Source organism: Phragmites australis, chromosome 19 (assembly GCF_958298935.1).
Source record: "Phragmites australis chromosome 19, lpPhrAust1.1, whole genome shotgun sequence".
Classification (NCBI taxonomy): domain Eukaryota; kingdom Viridiplantae; phylum Streptophyta; class Magnoliopsida; order Poales; family Poaceae; genus Phragmites; species Phragmites australis.
Window position 1 is genome coordinate 9,630,071 of NC_084939.1, and position 25,399 is coordinate 9,655,469.

Below are 25,399 nucleotides of genomic sequence, written 5' to 3' on the forward strand. Positions count from 1 at the left end.
CCCAACAAAGTGTAAAGCTACACCGTACCGCTCCTAAAGCAACGTATGGTGCGTACCGGTATAATTCACAGCCAGCAAACAACGGCATTTTCTTCATATGCAAACAATGCAGATAAGTGCCTATGAATAAATGCAAATACCACATTACCTCAATACCTCAGTCATCCACATATACCATAATAAATCAAATTTTCATGAATATCAATAACATAAAGCAAGATAACCACATATACATGAATAAACAAGCTTTACTTCATCAAATTCATCAATTATTCATGTCTTAATTAGTGAATCATGGTTCTGAACTTTTATTAAGGTGGAGGTAGAATAAATAACAGGTTAAAGCGAGTAGCAAAATCACCGCTACGTTTACTTGCCTCCAACAAAAACGATGAAAGCTCTAGGTGTGATCCGATGCACTACCACCTGTTACCACATCATACACTCAGCATACATACTCATCTGAACACATACAAACAGTAGGTAAAGCATTCCTACACCCCAAACCGACATACATACAAAAACAACAAAGATCACATTCGTTCAATTGCAGTAGCGCCGCTCGCCTTTTTCTTATGTTTTTTTCCTACAACAGCTATGACAACAAATAAGTATATATTCGGAAACTACAGAAAAATATCTATAACTTTCATGGAGAAATCATATATTTATGAGGTTATTAGAGTGGCCCAATTCGCCGTTGAAAATAGCACACCAAAACTATCCAAAAAGGCTGATAGTCCTCTTCACACTTTTATAGCAATTAATCTACTTATCCAAAAATTCTCGAATTTCTCCAGAAGCTAGAAAAATACAATTATCTACAACTTTTCTTCACATTTTTCCTTACAATTCTGCCATCTAGCTGACCCAAAACAAGTTCAATCTACTACTGTCCATCGTCAGAAAATTTCAGTCAACATGTAAATTCGTTACCTCCCAAACTACAGGGGCTAAAATCATTATTCTTGCACCAAAAGAAAGACATTGTAGTCCTATATTTTCCAGAAGAATTTGACAATTAACTTGCCCTAATTTCACGTTGAACAGACGCTGCAGAACCTGTAAAAAAAAATTCAGCACACGCGCAAAACTGGAATTCGACAATTCCCCCAACTGAGACTCCCTAAAAACATGATCTAAACCACAATTCACATCCAAACGGAGAGGATTAGGGTTTGGCATCTTACCTAGCACAACCACAGCGAGGGCATATCGAATTCCCATGACAAACCCTTCTCTTTTTCCTTCTTCTTCTTCTCTCCTCTTTTCCTCTTATTTCTACTGTTTGGCACTGTAGCACATAGTGTTGTACTAGGGTGACTGCTAGGGTTGGTGAAAGGGGTGGCTAGCCAAGGAGGGGAGGAAAAGGTCAGATGGGCTCTGACCCAAGTTGGCTTGGTCTACGCTGGTCCACTCTATTTTATTTATGTTATTTTAATGAAATAGCCGTTGCATTTTAATTCATTTACTCTGATCCGCCGGGAATCGGAAAACTGAACGTCTAACCCGAAAAACGACGTTTCGACTTTTAGGGCGTTACAATTAATGCCTTCGATAATCAGAATTGGGATCTCTAGGAACCTTGTACAATACTCAAAACTGCAAAATCAAAATACAAACCGAATAGTTGAATGCATACTTTGATTAAAAATGTGGGCTTTCACGCAACTCAGTAGAAAAAAAAACCTCGATCTGAAGGTGGTGCAGTAAAGCAAAAGAAGTAACGAGCATATTGTAAAATATCTGCAAAGAGAAGAAGCCAAAGTATTGAAACTGTACAGAAATTATCAGAGTAATACTTGCATGGCATTTCGTCCAAGTGAAATAAACCAAAGCAGTATTCTATAATTAAAATTATAGATCACTGTCACCCTCAAAAACTGTATCATGGCAAGATTCATTAGCTGAGTGATCCATAGAAGATAAAAAATATAAGCCCATTAGATATGGCATGCACCATTCAGATCAGCACAGGCAAGGAACACAAGATAGGATGGTGAAACATCAACATTATCAAAAGTATCCTTTATTCATTTTATATAGGAAACAAAGATGATGCGGACTGCTATATAGGGAATTAGATTCTATTAGGCTGCATTTAACAAAAAAGAACCTGCGCTGTGAGCACTGTAAGATTATGAGAACAACGATCAAAAACCTACCTTCCTGATGAGCTCACGGTAGGGCCTGATGGCAGCCACTCCCTTAAGATTTCACCACACTCGCATTCTATCGAACAGGATGAAGGTGTCAACAAGAAGTCCTTGGGCGCACATGGCGAGGTTGCTGATGTCCCGGCGTACGGGTATCATCTCTACCACGACAACGTGCCAGAACTGGCCAAACAACTGCGCCATCCTGCATATCTGTTGCGAGAAATAAATTCTATACAGTCACTAGGCGAAAAAAAAGCTTAAAGTGACGGGTCATAATTATTATACATGACGAATGCTGTATCCGTCACTAAATGCATCACTGATCACTTGATCCGTCACTTATTAAGGTTATATAAGTGACGGGTCATAACTGTGACCTGTCACTTATTGACCCGTCATTTATGACTGATTTACGTTTTTTTTTATTTTTTGATAGAAAAAAGTTAAAAAAAAAATTCACCTGAGTCATCCCAGCGCATGCCTATCATCACTGGCCACCGGTCACTTTTATTTTTTCAACACTATTTTCAGTCTTTGCGTCAAGCGGGAATCGAACCTGCCACCTCCCCTCGCGCGCACGTTACCACTCAGTTATCGCGTGTTTGTGATAGACATCAGATATTTTATCCTTTTACCTTCTTTGTCGAAGGTCATAAGTGACAGATCACTATTATGACCTATCACTTATGAAGGTTATAGGTGACGGGTTGTAATCTTGACCCGTCACTTATGACTGATTTTTTTATTTTATATATAAAATTTGTATTAATACTTACATATAAAATATGTATTAATATTTACATATAAAATTTGGTAGGTGACTGGTTATAATTTACCTATAAAATTGTATTTAATATTTTATGAATTTCTGAATATCTCATGCAAACGATCGCAATCTGATAGGTGCCCCAGAGTACCTCTGGTAAAATGGGTATAACTTTTGCATACAAACTCCGATTTCAGATTGTTTTGACTCTACGGATATCTACAGAAAAAAGTTACTTCCGTTTCTCCCTCACTTCGTCGTTTGGTGAATTTTTTAAGGCAAAAAATAGCTTGAAAGATTGAGTTCTCGCCCCCTTAAAGTTTCTCCACCGTTTTCGGAACGTATGTTTGTGTCCATAGCCGCCACCTCTTACATCAAACTTGAACATAAATTATATATATTTCTTATTCTAATGCTGCTTAGGTGATAAAAAATAAGAAAAAATTAAAAAAATATTAGTGAACTAAGTATCTATGACTATTATAATTAGTGACGGGTCAAACATGACCCGTCACTGATGTCAGATCATAAGTGACGGGTTAAGTTGTGTGCCAAGGTGACCCATCACTTATTACTTATCATAGTTGACGGGTCACCTTGCACCACTCATAAGTAACGGGTCAAGTTGTGATCCGTCACTTATGATTTGACATAAGTGATGGGTCATGTTACGACCTGTCACTATTATCATAAGTGATGGGCTATGTTACGACCCATCACTAATTTCGTGTCTCATTTGTCTGTTTTTCACATAGTGAGTGGTGATACAGATGCATCCTCGTACAACGCCACCTGGATGGTCGCCACTTATCTTAACGTGGATCTCAAAGCGGTTATGAGATCCACTCAACGCTAAGCATGCAGGATAATTTCTCATTTGGGTGAGATCTACTGCTTTGAGATCGACGTTGAGGACAAGTGGCAGTCATTTAGATGGTGTTCCACGAGAATGCATCTGCAGCACCACTGCATAGGATTTATTTCTAGCCGTGCATGATCCAAGCCTCACATCACCTGTAGAATTGTATATAGAACCTGCACACAGATTATTCTATAAGCTAGTTTTGGCTTAGAAAATCAATTTGCATGACATATTGTCTCCAGCTAGTACCAAATAGTATTAAACAAGGAGTAACACTACTTGTTGGGGGGGGGGGTGGTACCGCGTGAGCTCCCGTTCGTTGACTTCGGCTACAACAATCACTCCCAAAGGCAAAGTAACGAGGCTAGTATCAAGGCAGAGATGTTTTCTCTTATGATCTGTAGGAGTTAGGCTTGAGAAGGTATAATGAAGCCCAAGGGACAAAGTTTGGAGGCAAGGATTAAAGGATGAAGGGACGCGACGAGGCTCGAAGGACGAAGGGTACAACAAAGCTCTGAGGCTGAAGGGGGGCGGCGCAAGGACCTTCGGCGGTAAAGCGAAGGCTCATCTGGGAAGGAGCTAGCAGGTCAACCAAAACCCGACCAAGAGATAGTCGGAGGGAGACCGCTAGCAACCCCAACAGAGGGCTCGATGCGGGCCCCTTTAGGACACGTGTCGAGATTAGGTGGCATAGGGCACAGTAGGTGGGAAATGATTGTAATACCCCAAGAATATTCTAGGATATTCCTTAGTGCTAAAAGGAATATTCTTGTAGATAATGGGTACAAATGTAATGATGATAGGAGTGGTTGAGGTACGTATATAAATACCCCACTTACTTGATGTCATATTGAAGGAGGAACATTTATTATGCTTACGGTTATGAGTACTGTTCACTGTGTTGCGATCACGATCCCAACATTTGGCTCCATCCATGGGGATCAAACCCACGACCATGTGGTGACCTCATACAACCAAAGACTAGGAAAAAAAAGGCACAAGGATCTACAGATGTCGAGGGAGCTTCGAGGGCACCCTCAAAGCAAGGAGGAGCCATAGCGACCGAGGGGGGCGGGGCTTTGGTCGGCACCCAAGAGGGTCAGACAACCGCGCTAGATGTCCCGGAGCATCACCTGGTCCCCCTGCACGCCCCAGGGGATAGTAGATCAAGAACTCATGAAGGCAACGCCACGCAATATAGACATCAGGTGGAGGAGGCCAACAAGTAGATTCAAGAGCTACGTGAAGAACTCATGTCCCTCCGCCAGTCCATCTCCTCTTAGCAGGGGCCTTTGGGGTGGGGGGCTCAGCGACAGCAGGGACCCAAAGCTAACCCATCACCAAGGGTTGGAGGAACCTCACCGGCTCCCGAAGCTTCTCCGATGTCTACAAGCTTGTAGATGCGATAGTGGCCCCCGAGGTTCAGGATGCCTCGGTTGCACTTATACAACGACAAGACTGATCCAAAGGAGTTCATGATGAGCTTTGAGAGTGGTGTCCGTGGGGGCAGATGAGGCCACCATGGCTAAGGCTTTCGTCCTGGCCATTAAGGGAATCGCACTCATGTGGTACACCTCTGTCCCAAAGAGGACGATATTCTCATTGGAGCAGCTTCGGGAGGTACTTTTCTCACACTTCCAGGGCAACTACACATCCCTGGTCACCATCAGAGATCTGTTCACAGTAAAACAAAAGGAGGGCGAGAGCTTGAAGGAGTTCACCCAGCGTTTCGTGTGGGTGAAGTGCCAGGTGAAGGGCCTCAGCGATGACACAGTGATAGACTCTACACGACAAGGTCTCCGGTCAGGGGCCTTGGCATCACGCCTGGTGCGGAAGCCGGCCAAGGACGTGGACGAGTTGTTCACCAAGATGGAGGAATATTCAAGGGCTGAAGAGGATGAGCTTCTCAGGCACGCTGATAGGTCGGCCTCCGAGACCCAAAGCTACAGGAGAGGTGAGGAGAAAGCATCCCACGGGAAGGAGAAGGAAGAATGTCCAAGGGAAACCTACCAATCCATTTCACCCGGAGTGGTTTTTCTCAATGGTTTTGATGATGTGATGACGGTTTCGCCACGTGGCAGTCCTAGTCAGCGTGCTGACATCAGCGTTACGCAGTAATTCAATTTTTCTTTAGAAAAATAATTCATGAGAATAATCTATTTTCATGAATTATTTCTCTAAAGAAAAATCGAATTACTGCATGTTGAAACCTAAGTCCCCAAACAAAGAAGGCCTTCGCCTACAGGGGAAGCCTTCTGAAGGCTTCCGGGTGTGACACGTGTTTAGAGGGTGAAATAATCTTCTTCTGTCACCTCAGTTACAGTATGACCCTATTTATAGTCCGTACTCAACCACTCCATGCTAGGATTACAGTTTCACCCCCTCAACTGCCACATTCTTAGCATATTTGGGGGCATTATGGTACTATAAAGTATATTTGCATAATTACAACTGTACCCTAAGCGACTATGTGGGCTTCGACGTCCAATGGGCGCCTTCGGCCAGTCCCGTGACTGCACCGTGTGTCACCCTTCAGCCTCCAGCCGAAGGTTCGCCAGGATCTTCGCCCATCCTGATCCCCGGCACCGCGGGTCAACCTTCGGCCTTCACCTGAAGGCACGCCAGAACCTTCGCCTACACGGGCGAGTGAAGTCGCAGATTGACCCGCGGCCTCCGACCGAAGGCCGACCAGAGCCTTCGCCTATACGGGCAAGTGAAGTCGCGGATCAACCTTCGACCTCCAACCGAAGGCCCACCATAGCCTTCGCCTACATTTCTTGAAACACAACTGCAACATTCATCAGTGCTCAGCTACCGGCGGACTTCGACTTGCCATCTGAAGGGGTACGGGAGATCATCCCCCAACAATAGCCCCCTACAGGTAAGGTTCTTCTTCGAGGGGCTGAGCTTGTAATCGGATGATATATCTCAACACCGTCCCCTTCAGCCCGTTGAAAGCTCGCGGGGGCTAGGTTAACTTTTTACAGATTGCCCTCTCATGCTGTTCATTTTGACTAATGCTATTTTTATTTTTTGTTTGTATTTGTGTTGGTATGACCATCCTGTCCCTGCACAACCGTCGTATCAAGGATGTTAAATGTCTTCACTGCATACTGAAACGTCTTTTAAGGCTACGGTTCAACTTCCGACGTGTCTCATTTTAACCGCCTTTGCCCCCTTTTCATTGCTATAAATATGCTCCCCATGGTAGTTTAATTTTATCGCATGAACTCGCTGAAGCCGGTCTTCGCCCAGAGCGTGCAGAGTGAAGCCCATTATGGATGCTTAAACTTTACTTACCGCGCTAGTCTGACCACGCCAGCTATTGTATATAAAAATAAGTGGCCGAAGGATTGGACATAGTGGTGGTTCTACCACAAAGTGGACCAGGAAGATTTCTTGTTTCCAAATGTGAAGAAGTGAAGGGGAACTGCGCCCCGGATGTGTAGTTGAAGGCCTATCAATGGCCAGCACTTGAGGCCTTCGCCAGGTGTGCGAAGTATCTGTCAACTCAGGATCTTGTAGATTAGTTCATGGTAGCCGGAGTATGGCCCCTTAGCCGGGACTAGAGCATCCCGGAGTTCGGAGACAAGGGGCCAGAGGGGCTCTGCCGTCCCCATCCTGCTCTGCAAGGTTTCAAAGGTATTGTCTTTTTTCACGTTCCTAAGTGCATCTTCGTTGTCATTTGCTTACACTTCTTGCTCTGTGTCAGACCTAACGGTGGCCAAAGTTGAGGCCAAGGCCATGATGCTGCTCGGGAAGTTCACCCAAGGCGAAGCCCAACTATGCGCTGAGCAGAGTCTCAGCCGACAGCTCAAACGGAATTTTGAGTTTCGAAGTCTTGCCTACAAGGACGAACCGAAAGCGAGCGCACCCTTACAGGGTCAAGGCGGAGAGGGCTCCCCGACCGCCGACATCAGCAGAGAACCTTCCACTGGCAGCTAAAGGAAGTGAAGAAATGCGAACCCTTCACCGCAAGGAGGCAAAAAGAAAAAAGAACTCGCCCTAAGGAAGAGACCTCGCCAAGTGGCATTCAACGACCTTCACGAGGAATTGACTACCGAGGGTTCACTGGTCCTCTGAGCTGTACCCCTCCGACAGGAGCCACCGGAGGCACATAAGGCCCTCGCTCCTCCTCGCCAAAGTCGTCCTTTTGCACACACGTGGACCTTCCCACACTAATCCTTAGAGACAATGAGGAGGAGCCTTCAGATCCGCATAGAACCGCTGAGGTTGAAGGGGCCGAGAATATTGAGGCGGTAGCCGACTCATCATCCTCCTCTTCGTCCTCGAGTTCGTCCTTTGACAAGTCATCCGGTGGCCACTGAGCCACAGAGATGGAAGAGGAGTCTTCACCACCCATGCCCCGCCGTGGCGGGAAGGGGCTTATTAGTCATGGCGGTTTAATCGAAGTGAAGGCTATTGAAGCTGAAGCGTTCAAGATTTCATCATTTGAGCTAAGCTCGGGGGAGGTTAGTGATGCGAAGAAGATTTTTAGCACCTTCGTCCTACCCGAGCTTGAGATTCTCCCGTGCGTAGCCTGCTGTCGAGCTCATCGACGCTTCGGACGTGGCCATTGCGAAGGTATTTATATATATTTTATTATGTTTATTTATTTATTACTGTGCTGCATTGTTTCCTTTGTTACTCGTTCTCACCCGCTCGTTGTCGCAGGCCATGCTTATTTCGCGCGCTTAGCGCAAACATACGGAGAATTTTGAAGCTCGTGCAAGGAATGCAGAGGCGCAGAGGGACATGTTCCAGGCCTTGGCGGAAGAAGCTGAAGCCCAAAAATGCGAATTTGCACGCTGAGTGAGGGAAGCAGAGATGCGCTTGCAACGGCTTGAAAAGGAATGAGCTCCCTTCGCTCAGGCAAACAGAGCACTGAGGAAGAGGTCACATGCCTCCGGCAAAATCTAATGGCATCTGAAGCGCATGTTTCAGAGTTGCAAGCACTCTGCACCACCGAAACAGCTAAAGCACAGCGGCTGTGCGAAGAGCTGGGCGAGGCGAAGGCGCTATCCAAAGATGCCCTCAATGTGCTTGCAGAGCTGGAGTCGAAGGCCGTTGCAGCCTGCGAAGCCATTAGCAATACCTTTGATGGGATTGGTGCTTCAGCCGTGCCTCCAACACTTGATATTGTCAGGGAGGGTGGACTTATAGGATGAATCAACGAAACCAGCAGAAACATTTTGCCCGCGGTTCAGTTATACAGCGACTTCTGCGCCGTGGTCTCAGCCCGGAGTTTAGTGCAGTCAATTGAAATGACCGGCTGTGACCATCATATTGCACTTCAAAAACACACCTTTCGCTACCCGACGGACATGTCCACTTCGGCTGTGTCGAGGGCATCGAAGGCCACCGCGCAGTCATTTACAACTAATTATTGGTGTAGATATGGCCGCGACCTCGCCCTCTGGGAAGCGGAAATCAACTGCCAGCAAGTACATTTTTTGTATGTATGTATATATATATATATATATATATAGCTGTCTGCACATTAATCGAACCTTTCTGCTGCAGGCGAAGGTGAAGGATGACCCTTCGGCTAAGGCGATGATCGTGGCCGCCGAAGAAACCGGGAAGGTGTGACGAAAAAGCGCGAAGCATCGTATTAGGTCTTGACATTTTTTTATTGACTGAGGCATTCTATAATAAATATATATATATATAATTTTTGTTTGTTGTTAAATGTTTTGACTATCTTCGCTCCCTGTGCAGGTCCTCCCCTCGGACACTGCGTAGATAGTTGAAGACATTGTTCCCATCACTATGATGCGGGACAATTTTTTTGTGTCTTGGTCTTGCTGGGACTCCTTCCACTGCCGCCATATAGATATCGATTTCGAGAGGTATTGGAGGGCGAAGTGTAGGGCCTATGACGTGATGAATGCTAGATCCAAAGCATTTTGGAAGTCTTTTAGCCCTTCGGTTTTAGATACCCGTAGGGCTGAGTGCGAGTGCCGCCGGATTGCGCGCGGAGACGTCGAAACTCTACATATTCTCATCGACCCGAAGCCCGAGTTGGAGGACGACAATGGCGGGCTCCTGTCCCGCCAGTTTCAATTTCGTTACCGCCGGGGGCCCTCTACGCAAATAGTGCGACATACCGAAGGCGGGAGCACTCCGCATGTATCTTTGTCAACCAGTTCGCCTTTTCATGCTAGTCAAGGCATAGCCTTTCAATTTGGCTTTAGCCGATGGTATAAGGATTTTGTTGATCCTGATATTGATGATTTTGCGGAATAAAAGATGTTGAGACAATTACTATGTTTTGTTATTATACTTGTGCTTATCGAGTTGTGTCTTTGGCGGCACCGCGCGCGAAGTGTTATCTCGACAACGCCGCCCCGCCCTACTCTAAAGCCCTATGGACTTTTGGCAACAACGCAAGTGAAGCATCATTCTGAATGCCGTCCCCCCTGACCTTAGAGTCATAGGGACCCTCGGAAGCAATGCAAGTAAAGAATCATTCTGAAAATGTCGTCCCCCCCCCCCGCCCCTGACTTTGAAGCCGTGGGGACCTTCGGCAGAGGGGACTTTGCTCTTAACGGCCCGGTAGTGCATAACTTGATTTCGTGCTGTAATTGTTATTTTTTCCTTCGAATGTTTGTTTCTCCTGTGGTACGGGAGCAGGCACTCAGCCCCTGACTTAGCCGAGGTGCGTGGCCTTCTTTTAGGTCTAGCAGCACTTATGCTTCTCTTTTTTTGTCGAAGGTTTGTTTATCCTTTGGTGGGGGGGGTAGGCACTCTTAGCCCCCAACTTAGCCGACAGGTGCGCCGCCAGCTTTTAGGTCGAGCACCACTTCGGCTTTTTTTCTTCGAAGGTTTATTTTCTCCTTCGGTGTGGGGGCAGGCACTCTTAGCCCCCGACTTACCTGAGAGGTGTGTTGCCTACTTTTAGGTCGAGCAGCACTTCAGCTTCTTTTTTTTTTTCGAAGGTTTGTTTCTCCTTCGATGCGGGGGCATGCACTCTTAGCACCTGACTTAGCTGAGAGGTGCACCGCCTGCTTTTAGGTCGAGCAGCACTTCAGCTTCTTTTTTTCTTCGAAGGTTTGTTTCTCCTTCGATGCGAGGGTAGGCACTCTTAGCCCCCGACTTAGCCGAGAGGAGGGCCGCCTGCTTTTAGGTTGAGCAGCACTTCAGCTTCTTTATTTTTTTTTATGGTTTGTTTCTCCTTCGGTGTGGGGGCAGGCACTCTTAGCCACCGACTTATTCGAGAGGTGCGCCGCCTGCTTTTAGGTCAAGCAGCACTTCGGCTTCTTTTTAGATCGAAGGGTAAGGTGTCTTTCTTTGACACTTTGCACCTCGAGTTTTATAGCGAGTTCTTGGCGCGCTTCTCGTCGATTGGTGTGCTTCCTTGTTTCGAAGGCCTGCAACACTTAGACGATGAGTTATGCATACTCAACCAAAGTACATGCTTTCTTGGGGTTATTTCCACATATATTAATGTTTATAAAGGTCGCTGCCTCGTTAAAAACCTCAAGCCCTAATGAAGGTTCCCCTTGTGAGGAAAAGAGTACAGCTCCCATACACTGCTTTGATTCCATGAAAGGAAAACAAAATTACATAAGTGTTGCATTGGTTCATGTGCTTTGCCCAGTGATGCGAAGACTTCCTCTGTTACTACACATAGAATTTGCGAAGGTTGACAGCATTCCAAGTATGCGGGAGCTCATCACCCTCTACAGTAGCCATGTGATTAGAATCGGACCTTAACAACCTCTTCACCAAAAAGGGGTTGTCCCACTTGCTTTGCAGTTTTTCCATGGCTAAAGCATTGTTGAGTCTTCGTAGTACCAAATCCCCAGAGGCGAAGTCCTTTAGGGACACTTTGTTGTCCCTCCACCTTCTAGTCTCCTCCTGGTATTTGGTCAAGTTTTCAGTGGCCTGTATTCTCATTTCCTCAAGCACATCTTTTCATGTCAATTCTTTGCTTTGTGCCGATTCATTTGCTACCCGAAATGATCTATTTCTACACTCTTCTAGAGTCATTGCCTGTTCACCGAAGAGCAGACAAAATGGTGTGAAACCGGTCGGGTTGGTCTTGTTACCATTGTTCTTACAGACCATAAGACCTTCGGCAACTCTTCCACCCACCTTCCTTTCGGCAGGCCTTGCAGACGTCTTGCGAAACCAACAAAAACGATGCCGTTTGCCCTTTCCACGGCTCCATTTGACTGTGGGTGATACACATATGCGAAGTGGACTTTGATTCCTAGGTCTTCGCAGAATTGCTTGAATCCTTCACTATCAATTGCATGCCGTTATCAATGGTCACTTCGCGTGGGACTCCAAAGCGGCAGATGATGTTCTGCCACAAAATTTTTGGATATTTCTTAACGTTATATTCACCAACGGCATTGCCTCCACCCACTTGGAGAAGTACTCTACTGTGACGACAGTGTAACGCAAGTTTCCCAGGGTGGCTGGTAACTGGCCAATAATGTCAATTCCCCACCGCATTAATGGCTAGATTGGTGGTATGAGCTGTGTCTTTATCGAAGGCATGTTTGCTCCCTTCACCAAGTACTGGCACTGCGTACAACTTTAGACTATATACTCCACATTGCTGACCGCCTTCGGCCAAAAAAATCCTTGCCTGGATGCTTTTCCAACGAGAGCTCAAATGCCTACTTGAGAGCCACACAGTCCTCCATGTATTTCTCTCAGCAAGTTTTTCCCTTCTGCCTGGGATATACATCGCAGCATAGGTGCACAGACTCCAATCTTGTACAAGTCATCCCCCACAATTTTGTAGTTCCTGGCTCTCTAGGCCATGCGCTTCGCCTCAACAATATCTTCGGGCTCATAGTAGCCGCGAAGATAAGCCATGATGGGAGAGTTCCAATCTTTGCTCTCAATTATAGCAATCGAGCGTGCCTTCTGCATAGGGACCTCTACAGCTGGCACCCTCAACTTCTGGTAGAACACATCTGGCGGTATTGGCAGATTTTGTGCCGTGGACTTTGTGAGGTCATCTGCCTCGAAGTTGTCATTTCTTGATATACTCTTGATTGTGAATCCTAGGAAGTGCTTTTCCATGCTACGAACCGCTGCCATGTATCTAACAAGCTCTGGCTCTTTTGTCTGAAATGTCTTGTCAATTTGGCTTGCTATTACTTTAGAGTTCGTCTTTATCAATACCCTTCGGGCGTCGAAAGCTCGCGCCTTGTGAAGGCAAAGGAGGACTGCTTTGTACTCTGTGATGTTGTTGGTTGATCAAAATTTGAGTCTGGCAGCGTATCTTAACTTTACTCCCGTGTATTCAGGACTCCTCGTCTGAATATTGGATTATAGAGGTAGTTGATATCGACCACATCAAAGGTAATGTCCTCCGTCCGAAAGATTGACCCTTCACCAAATAACACCGGGATTGCTATCTTCCCCAAAGCATTGATTGTGTTTCCCCTGAAGCCTAGTAGTCGGGACCTAGCCTAGTGAAGGTCACTTCACCGCAAACCCATTCTACCGAAAGCATCGGCAAAGAGGATATCCGGCGAGCTTCCGCCATCTATCAGAATTCCGTGCACTTCATTTCCTGAAATGTTTGTCGTAACCATGAAGGTATCTGTGTGTGGGTAATCTAGAACCCTCATGTCCTCCTGTGAGAAGGTAATGGGCACATTGGACCATCTTGAGTGAACATAAGTTGGCCCTACACCAACGTGGTTAACCCTTCGCACATATTCTTTTCGCTGCCTCTTCGATTCTATTTCCTGATTGGATCCTCCGGGGATTGCCAACAGAATGTTGTATCCACGATTTACTGTGCTCATCGATCTGCTAGTCTCCGGGGGGGGGGGGGGGCTTCAATCTCTGGTCTTGGTGGAGGGGGAGGTAGCTCTCCTTGGAAAGCCAACTGGCCAGCTGTTTGGTCTGGCTGGGCCGAAGTTACGGGAATATATTGTTGTGCCGGCATAACCATTGGTTGCCATTGGTTAACGAACATTGTGCCTGGGTTGCGGCTCTAATTGTTTTCCCACACTTCGCATGCCTGAACTGTGTGGCATGATGCATGATTTTTGCATGATCGAAGGATTGGTTTGCTAAGCTTTCTTTCATGGCCATGACCTGTGGGCACTGCTTAGTCCTATGACCAGCACCGTCACCATGTAACTCACACTAGAATGTGGCTGGGTCCTGCAGAGCCCGTCCACCTCAGCCTCCTCGGCCTCAGCCTCTGACACTCCGGCCTCCTCGAGTAGCCCCACCTTGCCCTTCGCTTACTGCCAGGGCGACTTCGACTGGTCCGGAGTCTATCTGGTTGACTTCTTTTTGCTTCGTTGTCTACTAGAATGCTTCGGCTTTTCTGACATGCTTCGATCGGTCTCTGGAGTGTCCAGTACTTGCTTCCGTGGCTGACAAATTTGTCTTTAGCGCTTTTGAAGCTACCATTTCATTCTTCCTCCGAAGGTGATCTAGCTCGGACCTCGTGTACTCTTCCATCTTATTGAGGAGCTCTTATACGCTCCCTGGCCTCTTTCGTGTAAGCTTTCTTGCCAGAAGCCCTCCTCTGGTGCCCTGTATGGTGGCATCAATGATGGTGTCTTCGCTCAGGCCTTTCGCTTGACAACGAATGTGTACGAAGTGACGCATATAGCTCTGTAATGTCTCTGTTGGCTGTTGCTTCAGTGCGAAGAGGTCGTTGGTGGTAACCTTGTCCGCTCGAATTCCTTGGAAATTGCTATATAGGGTGTTGCGCAGTTCCTCCCATGAAGAAATGGATCCTGGAGGCAACACGGAGTACCACGACCTTGCTATCCCTTTTACGGCCAATACAAAGGCCTTCGCCAGTGTCGCGTCGTCTCCTCCAACGGATTCGACTGCCGCCTCAAAACTCATTATAAACTCTCTCGGATCTGACTCTCCATCAAACATTACCACTCTAGGCATCTTGAAGCCAGAAGGCCATGGCTGGTTCTGCAAGCCAATGGAGAGCGGAGACTCTGGATCACCTGCGCACGACTGTCGCCGAAGGTCCTGCATCGGTCGTGTTATGATTTCTGATGGAGTCATGTAGCAAACTGTTTCATCTGCACGATGCAACATATCAATCTCTTATTACATTTTCTCCAGTGTTTTTTTGGCTTCTTCTACTCGCCGGCGATATTCCGTGGCCTTCCGACTTGCTGCCAAGCTATCCAGCATGCGCTTTTTCTGCTCAATCTACCTCTCCAATTCTTCAGTTTCTAGCCTAGTTGTTCTTTCCTCCTCTGTCTCATCTTCGTCTTCATATTCTCCGAAGTTACCTAGGTCATCCCACTCTTCTTCAACGTGTGCCTTTCTTCGCTCTTCAGCCGAAGCCTCGAAGCGGGCGCGAACATTAGCTTCTACGCCCCGCACTGCTGCTGCGTCTTCCTGGATGGCCGCTTCATGGTTGTCTCTGTTATCGCCCGGGGCACCACATCGACACCATCGGGGATTGTTGGCGATCGCCGAAAGCTCCTCTGGTCAAAGCGTTGCTCGGGCCCGGCACCGCCAAAGGGGGCGTTTCGGCCGAAGCCCCGACTACAGTCGGGCGTTCCAGCAATGTCTCCGATGGACCGAGTGGCTTTGTCTTCTTTTTAGGTGGCATAGCTTCGGTCTTTTCGATCCCCACGGATGGCGCCAACTGTTGGAACCTAAATCCCCAAATAAGGAAGGCCTTCACCTGGAGGGGAAGCCGAAGGCTTCCGGGTGTGACACGTGTTTAGAGGGTGAAATAATCTTAATTCCTCTGTCACCTCAGTTACAGTATGACCCTATTTACATTCCGTACTCAACCACTCCATGCTAGGATTTACAGTTTTGCTCCCTCAATTGCCACATTTTCTCAGCATATTCGGGGGCATTATAGTACTATCAAGTACATTTGCATAATTACAACTGTACCCTGAGCGACTATGCGGGCTTCGACGTCCACGGGGTGCCTTCGGCCAGTCCCGTGACTACACCACGAGTCACCCTTCAGCCTCCACCCAAAGGTTCGCCAGGATCTTTGCCCATCCTAACCCCCAGCGCCACGGGTCAACCTTCGGCCTCTGGCCGAAGGCACGCTAGAGCCTTCGCCTACACGGGCGGGTGAAGTCGCAGATCGACCCGCGGCCTTCGACCGAAGGCCCACCAGAGCCTTCGCCTATACGGGCAGATGAAGTCGCGTATCAACCTTTGGCCTCCGACCGAAGGCCTACCATAGCCTTCGCCTGCATTTCCTGAAACACAACTGCAACATTCATCAGTGCTCAGCTACTGGTAGACTTCGACTTGCCATCTGAAGGGGTACGGGAGATCATCCCCCAACACTACGCAACGTTGATGTTAGCATGCTGACTCGGACTGCCACATGGCGAAACCGCCACCACGTCATCAAAACCACCGAGAAAACCACTCGGGGGGGGGGGTAAAATGGATGGTATTGATAGTTTGTGGGAGTAAATGGACTGTTTAAAAGTTCAGGGGTTATCCGGACAAACTTGATAGTTTGAGGGAGGGAGTAAAATGAACTTATTCCTTTTCTTTATTCCTACTATTCACATTCGCGGTTGACGCTACTGCCACCGCTAGGTGTATCCAACGAACACTTTGGTTCCTTTTGTGCTCTAGGTTGGTGGCGTTTGGATTTTGTGGTAGGGTCTAGAAGATTTTCTATTTTTATATTTTTAAAATTCAAATTTAGCAATTTAGATGTCCATTTCAAAAAAAATTGCACTAATACCCTTCTATCACCCATTGAAAGGGCGAGCGCTACATGTCGCCCATCGGTGGTGGGGCCCACAACGGCCAAAAATTAAATATGTGTGGCGACGTGGTTGCCAAAAAAATATGTTTGTGTGCATATGCAGTACAAGTGCAATAGCTCCCGTATATAGATCAACACTCCTCCTCCATTGTCTTCCCTATCATATTTTGTTGTATTTCCCCATCCTACATACACACCACACAGCTCAATTATCATCTAATTAGGAATAAATATGAAAAACAATGAAAGAAAAGGTTAAATAGACATAAATATGCAAGAAAAACTAGGGGTATTATAAACATTACACAACCAAAGAAAACATCCAACCCACTCTAGAATTCAGATGCCAAATAATGCTTAGCTTTTCACAATCTAACTTTTAAAAATATACAATTTAGAAGATGTATTTTAGAATCTCAAGCTAAAACAAACAACTTTTAGATTGCGACTATTTGTTTTTGCTTTTACTTTTGGAGCTATAATCCATAAGAAAATAAATAGGGCATGGTTTGCTTGATTTTAATTTTTTAATAAAAAATTACAAATATAGGCGTCTATTCTGAAAAATTACAAATATAAGCTCATGTCGCCTGTAGGAAGGGTGACAACACCTGTCGCCCTTTCAACAGGCGTGTCAAGGGCCTTCCAATGGTAGACGAGTCCACGATGACATCCACGTCGGATGCCACCGACTTGTCGCCCGTTAGAAAAGCAACATCCCTTCCAACAGGTGACAAGTTGTGCAATAAAGTGGCACGGTCGGCCTCCCCATAGGGTACTGTTCTCATTTTCTCACTTTCACCAGTGCCCACAAAGAGAAAAGAGGAGAGAGGATAGGAGGGGAGGGAGAGGACTTAGGATAGTTGTAACGGTTGGACTTAGGATTTTAGAGATACTTGTACTGTTATTCGATGTGTTGCACCCTGGGGAAGACTTATAGACTGCTGTGGGAGCTCAACAATGATCATAAACAAGTGTGAATGACGAGCTCGTGAGGTTGGATGAGCGTTGGATCCCTAGGTTTGCATTTTTATTCTCGTCATGTGCTTCTGGTGTTTGTGAGGTACTCCGACTTACCTTATATTTTGTTTGCAGTTTACACGGGGCTGGGCTTCTCCTGCTCTGCAGGCTTATCTAGGTGGATGCGGGGCTCGGGCAAGTGGAGTTCACATGGCGATGAGCGATCTGTGGAAGAAGCTGAAGGATCTGAGGTGGCAAGTGCAGCAGATCGGTGTTGGAGTGAAAGGAGGAGTGGCGATCGACCATCGTCCACCGCCACTGCCAGTTCCCCCAACTTTGAAGCACTTGGATGCTCTCAATCACATGAGCGAGACATCAATTGCGGGCCAGGGAGCCACGACGTCGATATGCATCACCAGGGGAAGGAATTTGAGGAAAAAAATTCCCCGAAGCTACCTCCTGTCACACGTACGCCCAGTCCTTTGATTCATTCCAAGTTTCTCACCATGATTCATTGTCACGGGGTGGGTTGGGGACATCCGCATAACTATCTTCCTCGCATGGATTTTCCCACATTCTAAGGCAATAGTCCAAATCCTAGAAAATGAAGTCTGAAGCGTATTTTTGCATGTTTCATGTTCCACCAGATTTATGGGTGTATAGACATGATGCATTTCACGAGTAGTGCCGCACTTCGGTTGCAATCCACTATATTCCATCACGAGGATTCTGTTTGGGGATCAGTTTACTTGGGCTGTCATTGAGAAATTCGGCAGGGATGAGTTTCAAAAATCTTTATGCCAATTTTCTCACCTTCGACAGACAACAACTGTCACTGGATATGCTGAGCGTTTTGACACTTTAGATGCATAATTTGCTGGCTCATCATGCATCCTGGGATCCTATGTTTTTTATCACTCAATTTTTTGATGGATTGAGGGATGACATTCGAGCAGCTGTTACTTTGCATAGACCACAAACACTCGATACTACTGTTTCCTTGGCATGTATGCAGGAAGAAGTCTTGGAGGTCAGTCGCCATCGTGACCGTCGCACGGAGTCGACCACTGGCTCTTGTGGGCTATCGCGACCAGTTTTGCGATTACTGCTACCACCGGTGGGTAAGCCGCAGAGTGTGTAGCAAGAACGCCCAGATGACAAGCGAGGCATGGAAGCAGTACGGACTGAAGGAATTGATGATCACCTAGCTTCACTGCATGCTTACTACAGAGCTCGTGGACTGCGTTATCGTTGCCAAGAGAAATGGTCCCTAAAACATAAGTGTTGTGCCATGGTGTGCATGTTGTTGAGGAGCTCTTAGAGTATCTGACACCGACCAATCAAGTGAGTCATCTCAAGGAAGGTTTTGAACAAGGAGATGATACTAGTTTTGAAGTTTCACTGACAATGTCAAAAGAAGATGAAACTGGTCTAGAGGCGCCCAAGACAAGCATGTTGTAGGGTCAGATTCAAAAACGAACAGTATCCATGTTGGTAGATTCTGGTAGCTTTACTGTTTTATCAGTGATGAATTGGCTGCTCAGTTGTCAGGTGTGGTAAGCTCAGCACATCCAGCTAGAGTGAAGATTGTTGATGGAGCCATTTTGATGTGTGACAGAGAAATACCAGATTGCCAATGGTGGATTCAAGGGTATTCTTTCTGTGGCACTATGAAGATCTTGTCTCTGGGATGCCATGAGGTAATTCTGGGAATGATGGACTCGGCACTTCTGCGTCAATTAATGACATCTAAATGCAATTATGATGAAGAATCACTATCCTCTACCCATAATCGATGAACTGCTCGATTATGAGGAATCATCTAGATAATATTCTAATTAATCACCAGGGGATCATATTCATAATCACAACCTCGATGATTAATCAAAATATCATCCCGATAGTCCCGACACGTGTTTTGTGTCTAAGATCGGAACACATACCTTTCAAACATATACATCACAAAAAAAGCTTAAGAAATAGCGGGTAATTAACATTATATTACAAGTTTTTAAGCATACAATAAGTTATTCTAATTTACAGCAAAAGAAAGCTAGGAGGAGACTAAGACCAGCTCAACTCCTAACCAACAAAACAAACTAGGCAGTGGAAGACTAAAAATCATACAACAAAAAGAGGATGGAGCCATATGCCCTTAGGCCCCATCACAAAAGCACGCTAATAGAGTAGGATGCACTACTCATGCCTGTCACCACCCTCGACAGGCATCAAGTAGGCAAAGACCAACTCCTCACCTGCAAAACATGTAGAGCAGCTGAGTACAAAGGTACTCGCAAGATTTAATCCATAGTGGGCACTTATAAATAGCCCGACTCCAAGTATTATGCATTTGGATATTATTAAGGAAACGACCACATGGTTAAGTAAATTTATATGCGAAAACAAAATTTGACATAAACATGTGTGAGCATCTATAGTAGACCAAAGTAACAATCTAGCCCATAAACATCAACTGAACATGACGTAAACGGAACCATAGTAGTAACATCTATAAAGGAACCATCTCATCACCTCAACCATACCAGTCCACATTTGTAACTCTACGACTGTTCCAAATGGACAGAAGCATGCTTGTCGGAGAGTGAACTCCTGTCGCAGGGATCCCGAGAGACCCCTTTTTAGAGATTCGGCCGGGGGGATGATCCTGGAAAAGCTTGTGTGGGAAATAAGCGGGAACGGAAATAAATGCGATGGCTAGTGGGAGACGATCACCCTAATGCAAGGAAAAGTGGGTACGCCGGGTTTTAGACAGGTTCGGGCCGCACGGAGGCGTAACACCCTACTCCTGTATGAGCGCTATATTTATCCTTGAAGGGGATTCTTCAAGGAGGTATCTGGTTCTAAGGGGAGAACTGTTTACAAAGAGCTTGAGGCTCTTATGTTCTAGCTTAACTTGAGCTGGTTCGAGTGTCTGTCGATCTATCTTTGGCCTGGTTCGCCGGAGATTGTTGGTTGTCTGGTCTCTTGGTCGTCTTGTGGTCGGGGGTTGTCGCTCTCTCTTTTAGTGTTCTCCATCCTTTCCTTTTATAGGCGCGCCGACCTCAACATATCCTGAATGGGAAAGAGGGGACGGGAATGCCAAAGTGCCACGGAGAAAAAGGCGTAATCATTTCCTCTTGGCGAAGTGACAGGGGCGGTGGAGAAATGCGGCGCGCATTCGACCACCAGCCGCTGTGGAAGCCTCTGGGCGCCATAAAAGGGGCCCACCGGGCAGCCTCAGAGGTGCCCGGTGCGCCCACCCCGTCTTGTCCTTTCTGACAGGGCGGGGTGGCCGACGGAGCGCTTTGATCCTGGCAACGTTATCCTGAGGCACCCGGATGAAACGGGACGGGACCCGTGCATTTAATGGACCCACACCCCCCCTGCCAGTGCATGGCAGGGTCTGACACTGGGGCGTGGGCAGCTGAGAATGTCAGGACGTCAGGATGTCAGGCCGCGCGTGCCTATTAAATGCGGCATTGGACTTTTGACTGGATGACATCCTGACGACGGGACCCTTCGGGTCGTCGAATGATCTTGCGCAAACCTTCGGGGCACCGAATCCTCGGGGGCTGCCACGTGCAGCCCCGAGCACTCTCTCCCGAGCACTTGAGTGAGACCTTCGGGGAACCGAGTCCTCGGGGGCTGCCACGTGCAGCCCCGAGCACTCTCTCCCGAGCACTCCGGTGGGACCTTCGGGGAACCGAGTCCTCGGGGGCTGCCACGTGCAGCCCCGAGCACTCTCTCCTGAGCACTTCGGTGGGACCTTCGGGGCACCGAGTCCTCGGGGCGCTGCCACGTGCAGCCCCGGGCACTCTCTCCCGAGCACTTCGGTGGGACCTTCGGGGCACCGAGTCCTCGGGGGCTGCCACGTGCAGCCCCGAGCACTTCGGTGGGACCTTCGGGGCACCGAGTCCTCGGGGGCTACCACGTGCAGCCTCGAGCACTCTCTCCCGAGCACTTCGGTGGGACCTTCGGGGAACCGAGTCCTCGGGGGCTGTCACGTGCAGCCCCGAGCACTCTCTCCTGAGCACTTCTTTCTTGGCATCGGGCTCTGCGGATCATCGGAGAACTAGGGCGCTCGGGAACCAGAGGCGGGGGCCCCGAACACCTTCTCCCGGGACTTAGCTTCTTCCTACCTTGCGGGGTGGTGACACGTGGCGGATGGCCGGCCTGGTTTCGGGACTTAGGGACCCCTGGTTCTGAATACACCGACAGTTAGCCCCCGGGCCCGTTGGTAGCCGATGGGATGGAGACTGCAAATGGGCCCTTTGTCGCGATCGAGGCCAAGGCTGGCGCGGACGCCATGTGGCAAACTTTCGAGAGGTGGCCCTTGCGGACCTAGACCTCAAGCACGCCCGAACGGGAAAATGAGTGGACGCGTGTCCACACAACTTCCGAAGGGTATGATGACCATACGGGCGGTACGCGCGGTCGCTGCGCAGATCGAGGAAAATACGCCTGGCAACCGCTGACATCGCGCGATCGGCGGGAGATTCGCCTGGCAGGGGCATCAATCGAGGCGACGCTTCGCCGAGCGAACCGTTTGGGCGGCAGTTTTTGAATTTTGAGATATAAAAAGGGGGAATGGACCGGCCCGTTCCCCTTTTTACGCTCTCTTGCACTTGTGCTCTTGCCTTCTTCGCGCCCCGAAGCCCTTAGGGAATTCTCAGGCGACCGGAGCGTTCTTCCCTCTCTCTTTCCTCTCCACCAAAAAAACACCTTCCACCCTGTTGAGATGACGAGGGTTGGAGGAGGACGCCGGGATAGGACTTCGGACAGCATCTTGCCGGAGTCTCGTCTGAGGAACGAGGAGGCGGCGGATAAGATTAGGAAGCTGCTGGTGCCGGAGGGTCAGGAGGGTGCTGTGGCGGTGAGGCCGGTGACTCTGACGTCGACGACGACCGTCCCTGGGCGGACCGTCCTCTTCACCTCCTTCGTGGCGGCGGGGCTAGTGCCGCCATTCTCCGCCTTCTTTCTGCAAGTTTTGGAGACGTACGGCATTCAAATGGTGCACCTAAGCCCCAATTCCGTCGTGGCGTTGGCGGTCTTCACGCATCTCTGCGAAATGTTCGTGGGGGTGATGCCGTCGGCGACGCTGCTTCGCCATTTTTTCGTTCTCCGGCCGGTGGGGAAGAAGAGGGGGCACTCCACGGCGGACGTCGCGGGGTGCTGCAACCTTCGGCTCCGGGAAAGCCTGGGGGATCATTACATTCCCCAGGTGCTGCGCAGCAAGTGGGAGGAGTGGCAGCGGGACTGGTTCTTCATCGACATCGACCCCCACGAGCGCCTCGAATTGCCAGAGAGGGCGGCGGAACCTCGGCGATCGACGTGGGAGGCGCCGCCGTCAGAAGACGCGAGGCTGAAGCCGGTGTTGGAGCGCATCTTGGAGCTGCGCGAGTCCGGGCTGACCTCCGTCATGGTGGTCGTGGATTTTCTGCGCCGTCGGTTGGCGCCCTTGCGAGAGCGGGCCCGACCAAGCTGGTTCTACACCGGGCCGGAGGACATCACCAGGACCCAGATTGGCGCGAGCTGGGATCTGGGGCAGGCGGAGCTGCGAGGGATGACCCGAGTGATCACCGGGACGGAGGACATGAGCCGGGCGGAGCTCCCGTGGCAGGAGATGGCGCTCTGCGCCAATCCCAACCGGGTGGCCATCATGAGGCGGCTGCCGGAGTTTGACGCCCAAGGGCCCGTGGACCGGCCAAGAAGCCGGAGTCCCGAGGCCTCCGAACTCCCCGGGCTGGAGGAACTGCTTGGCGAGGAGGTCGCTGGTGGCTCGGTACGGGCTAGTGAAGGGGTCGCCGCTGGCGGCAGCCGCCGTGCCAGAGAGGAGGGCGCCACTGAAGTCGTAGAGGAGGTGGCACCGGGAGACCGGGGAAAGCGTCCCAAGGCCCTAATTCTAGTGCCGGACTCTCCGCCGTCGCCGACGGCAGCGGCGGCGTTTCCGGTGCTGGAGCCGCGCCTGGTGCGGATGGGGCCTGCATCGGCGCCCGCGACCCGCACGGCGGAGACCGAGACCCGTGCGGCGATACCCGAGGCCCGCACGACGGCGCCCGTACCCCACGCAGCGGCTCAGCCGAGCCCCCAACGGAAGAGGCGGCGGGAGGAGTCCGGACCAACAGCGCCGGATCCGGACATCAGGCTCCTAGCGGCCAAATGGCGGTATCGGTGAGTCTTCTTGCTTGCTTTTCCATGGGCATTTCCGGCCCGAACTGAGTTTTGACAACTTTCACTTGTCTCCCGTAGGCCGGCTGCAGGCGCTGCTGCGACGGAGAGAGAGAAGGCACCGGGGCCAGAGCCGAGCCCGCCCGCCGCGACGACGGAGGCTGGCATAGGAACGGCGGAGGCGCCAATTGACGTGGCGCCCCCTGGGAGAGAGGCGGAGGCGGCGGCCAAGAGAAGGGCGTCGGCGGAACCTGCCCCGGGCGCGGAGAGCCCGGGGCGGATAATGGTGGAGGTGGATGTGCTGCCGGGGCCAGTGGACAGGGCGGCCGAGGCGGGAATGCAGCCGCCGCCCGAGTCTTTGGAGCCATCGGAGCCTACCCCGGGCAGGCAGAGCCCGGGGCGGATGGCGGTGCAAGGCCCTGCGGGGAGTTCGGCCCCTCCTGCGCCTGGCCAGCCCGGCGATCCTTTCCTGGCCGCCATCGAAGGCGTCCAAGTAGCGGTTGGGCGGCTAGGCGCAGTGGTGAATGCCAAGGAGGGGGAGCTCGAGGCCGAGCGCGCCCGCCTGGCAATGGAGAAGGCGCAGCTGGCGGGCGCCCAGGAGGAGGCCCGTGCGGCAGCCGCGCGGGAGCAGAAGCTCCTAGAAGACATCCGCGCGGAAGCCGCGCGGGAACGAGAAACTCTGAAGACCGCGCGGGCAGAAGCCGCGCGGGAACGAGAAGACGCCGCCCGCTTGGCTGAGGCGTCGAGGCAGCAAGCTGCCGAGGCCCTTGCCAGGATGGGGCAGGCGCAGGAGAGGGAGGTAGCAGTCGCAGCCCGGGAGCAGGCTGCGGAGGAGCGGCAAGCCGAGCTGGCCCGCCGGGAGGGCGCGGACGAGAAGACGCGCGCCGACCTCCAGCGCTGGGAAGACGACCTCCGGAAGATCAGAGAAGAAATCAAGCGCTGGGAAGAGGACGTCTCCATCCGGGAAGTGGACAACGAGCTATCGGCGTCGGATCTCGGTGCCCGGGAGGATTCGGTGGTCCAGCAGGAGGATGTGCTGGCCCGGCGGGAGAATGAGCTGAGTCACCGAGAAGGCGAACTGAGTCGCCGAGAGGGCGAAGCTGCTGCTGCGGCGGCCGCCGCGGCCTCCAGGGCGGAGGAGAATGCGAGGCACGAGGCGGAACTGGCCGCCCGTGAACGCGCCTTGTCCGAGATGGTGGCCAAGGCGAAGCAGGTTGCCGCCCTTGCCGCAGCTGGCGGTTCTTCCGGTCCGGCCGGGGACCAGGGACTCGAGGCACAGCTGCGGGCCGCCAAGGAGAAAATCGAGACTGCCTTTGTCTCGCGGGTCAACCTTGAGCATATGCTGGAGGACATACTCCGGCGGATGCGGCGGGCCGTAGAGAAGGGTGGCCTCGGGCGGCTCGTTGAAGGCGAGAAGGGCGACGGCCCCGCACGACAAGTGTTGGGGCTGCAGCGGGTCTGCGAGCGCCTTGAGGCCCTGCCTTGGGCGGTCCAGGAACTAGCTGCCCGAGAGGGACGTGGCTTGGCGCACGCAGTGGCCGAGCACGTCCTGGCCTGCTACCGAAGTAGGGACCCAAACTTCCCGCTGGAGCCGGCGCGGGAGGGAGTGGTCGAGGCTGAGGAGGAGGCCGCCCGGGCAGCGGTCCGGAGTACCGCCTCCGTGGTGGCGGCCGGCTTCAGGCGAGAGGTGCCGCCGCCGCCAGCCCCCGGGGACGACTCGGAGGATTCAGCCGACGCCTCTGCCGCCCTCTTTTCTTTTGCCG

General features: G+C 50.2%; 1 protein-coding gene across 1 annotated transcript; it reads left to right on the forward strand.

The window, feature by feature from the left end:
• Positions 1-5,308: 5,308 nt before the first annotated feature.
• On the forward strand, positions 5,309-5,905 carry LOC133900181 (uncharacterized). Its single transcript, XM_062341309.1, has one exon. It carries the CDS (start codon positions 5,309-5,311, stop codon positions 5,903-5,905), a length of 597 nt encoding a protein of 198 aa, XP_062197293.1.
• Positions 5,906-25,399: the final 19,494 nt, after the last annotated feature.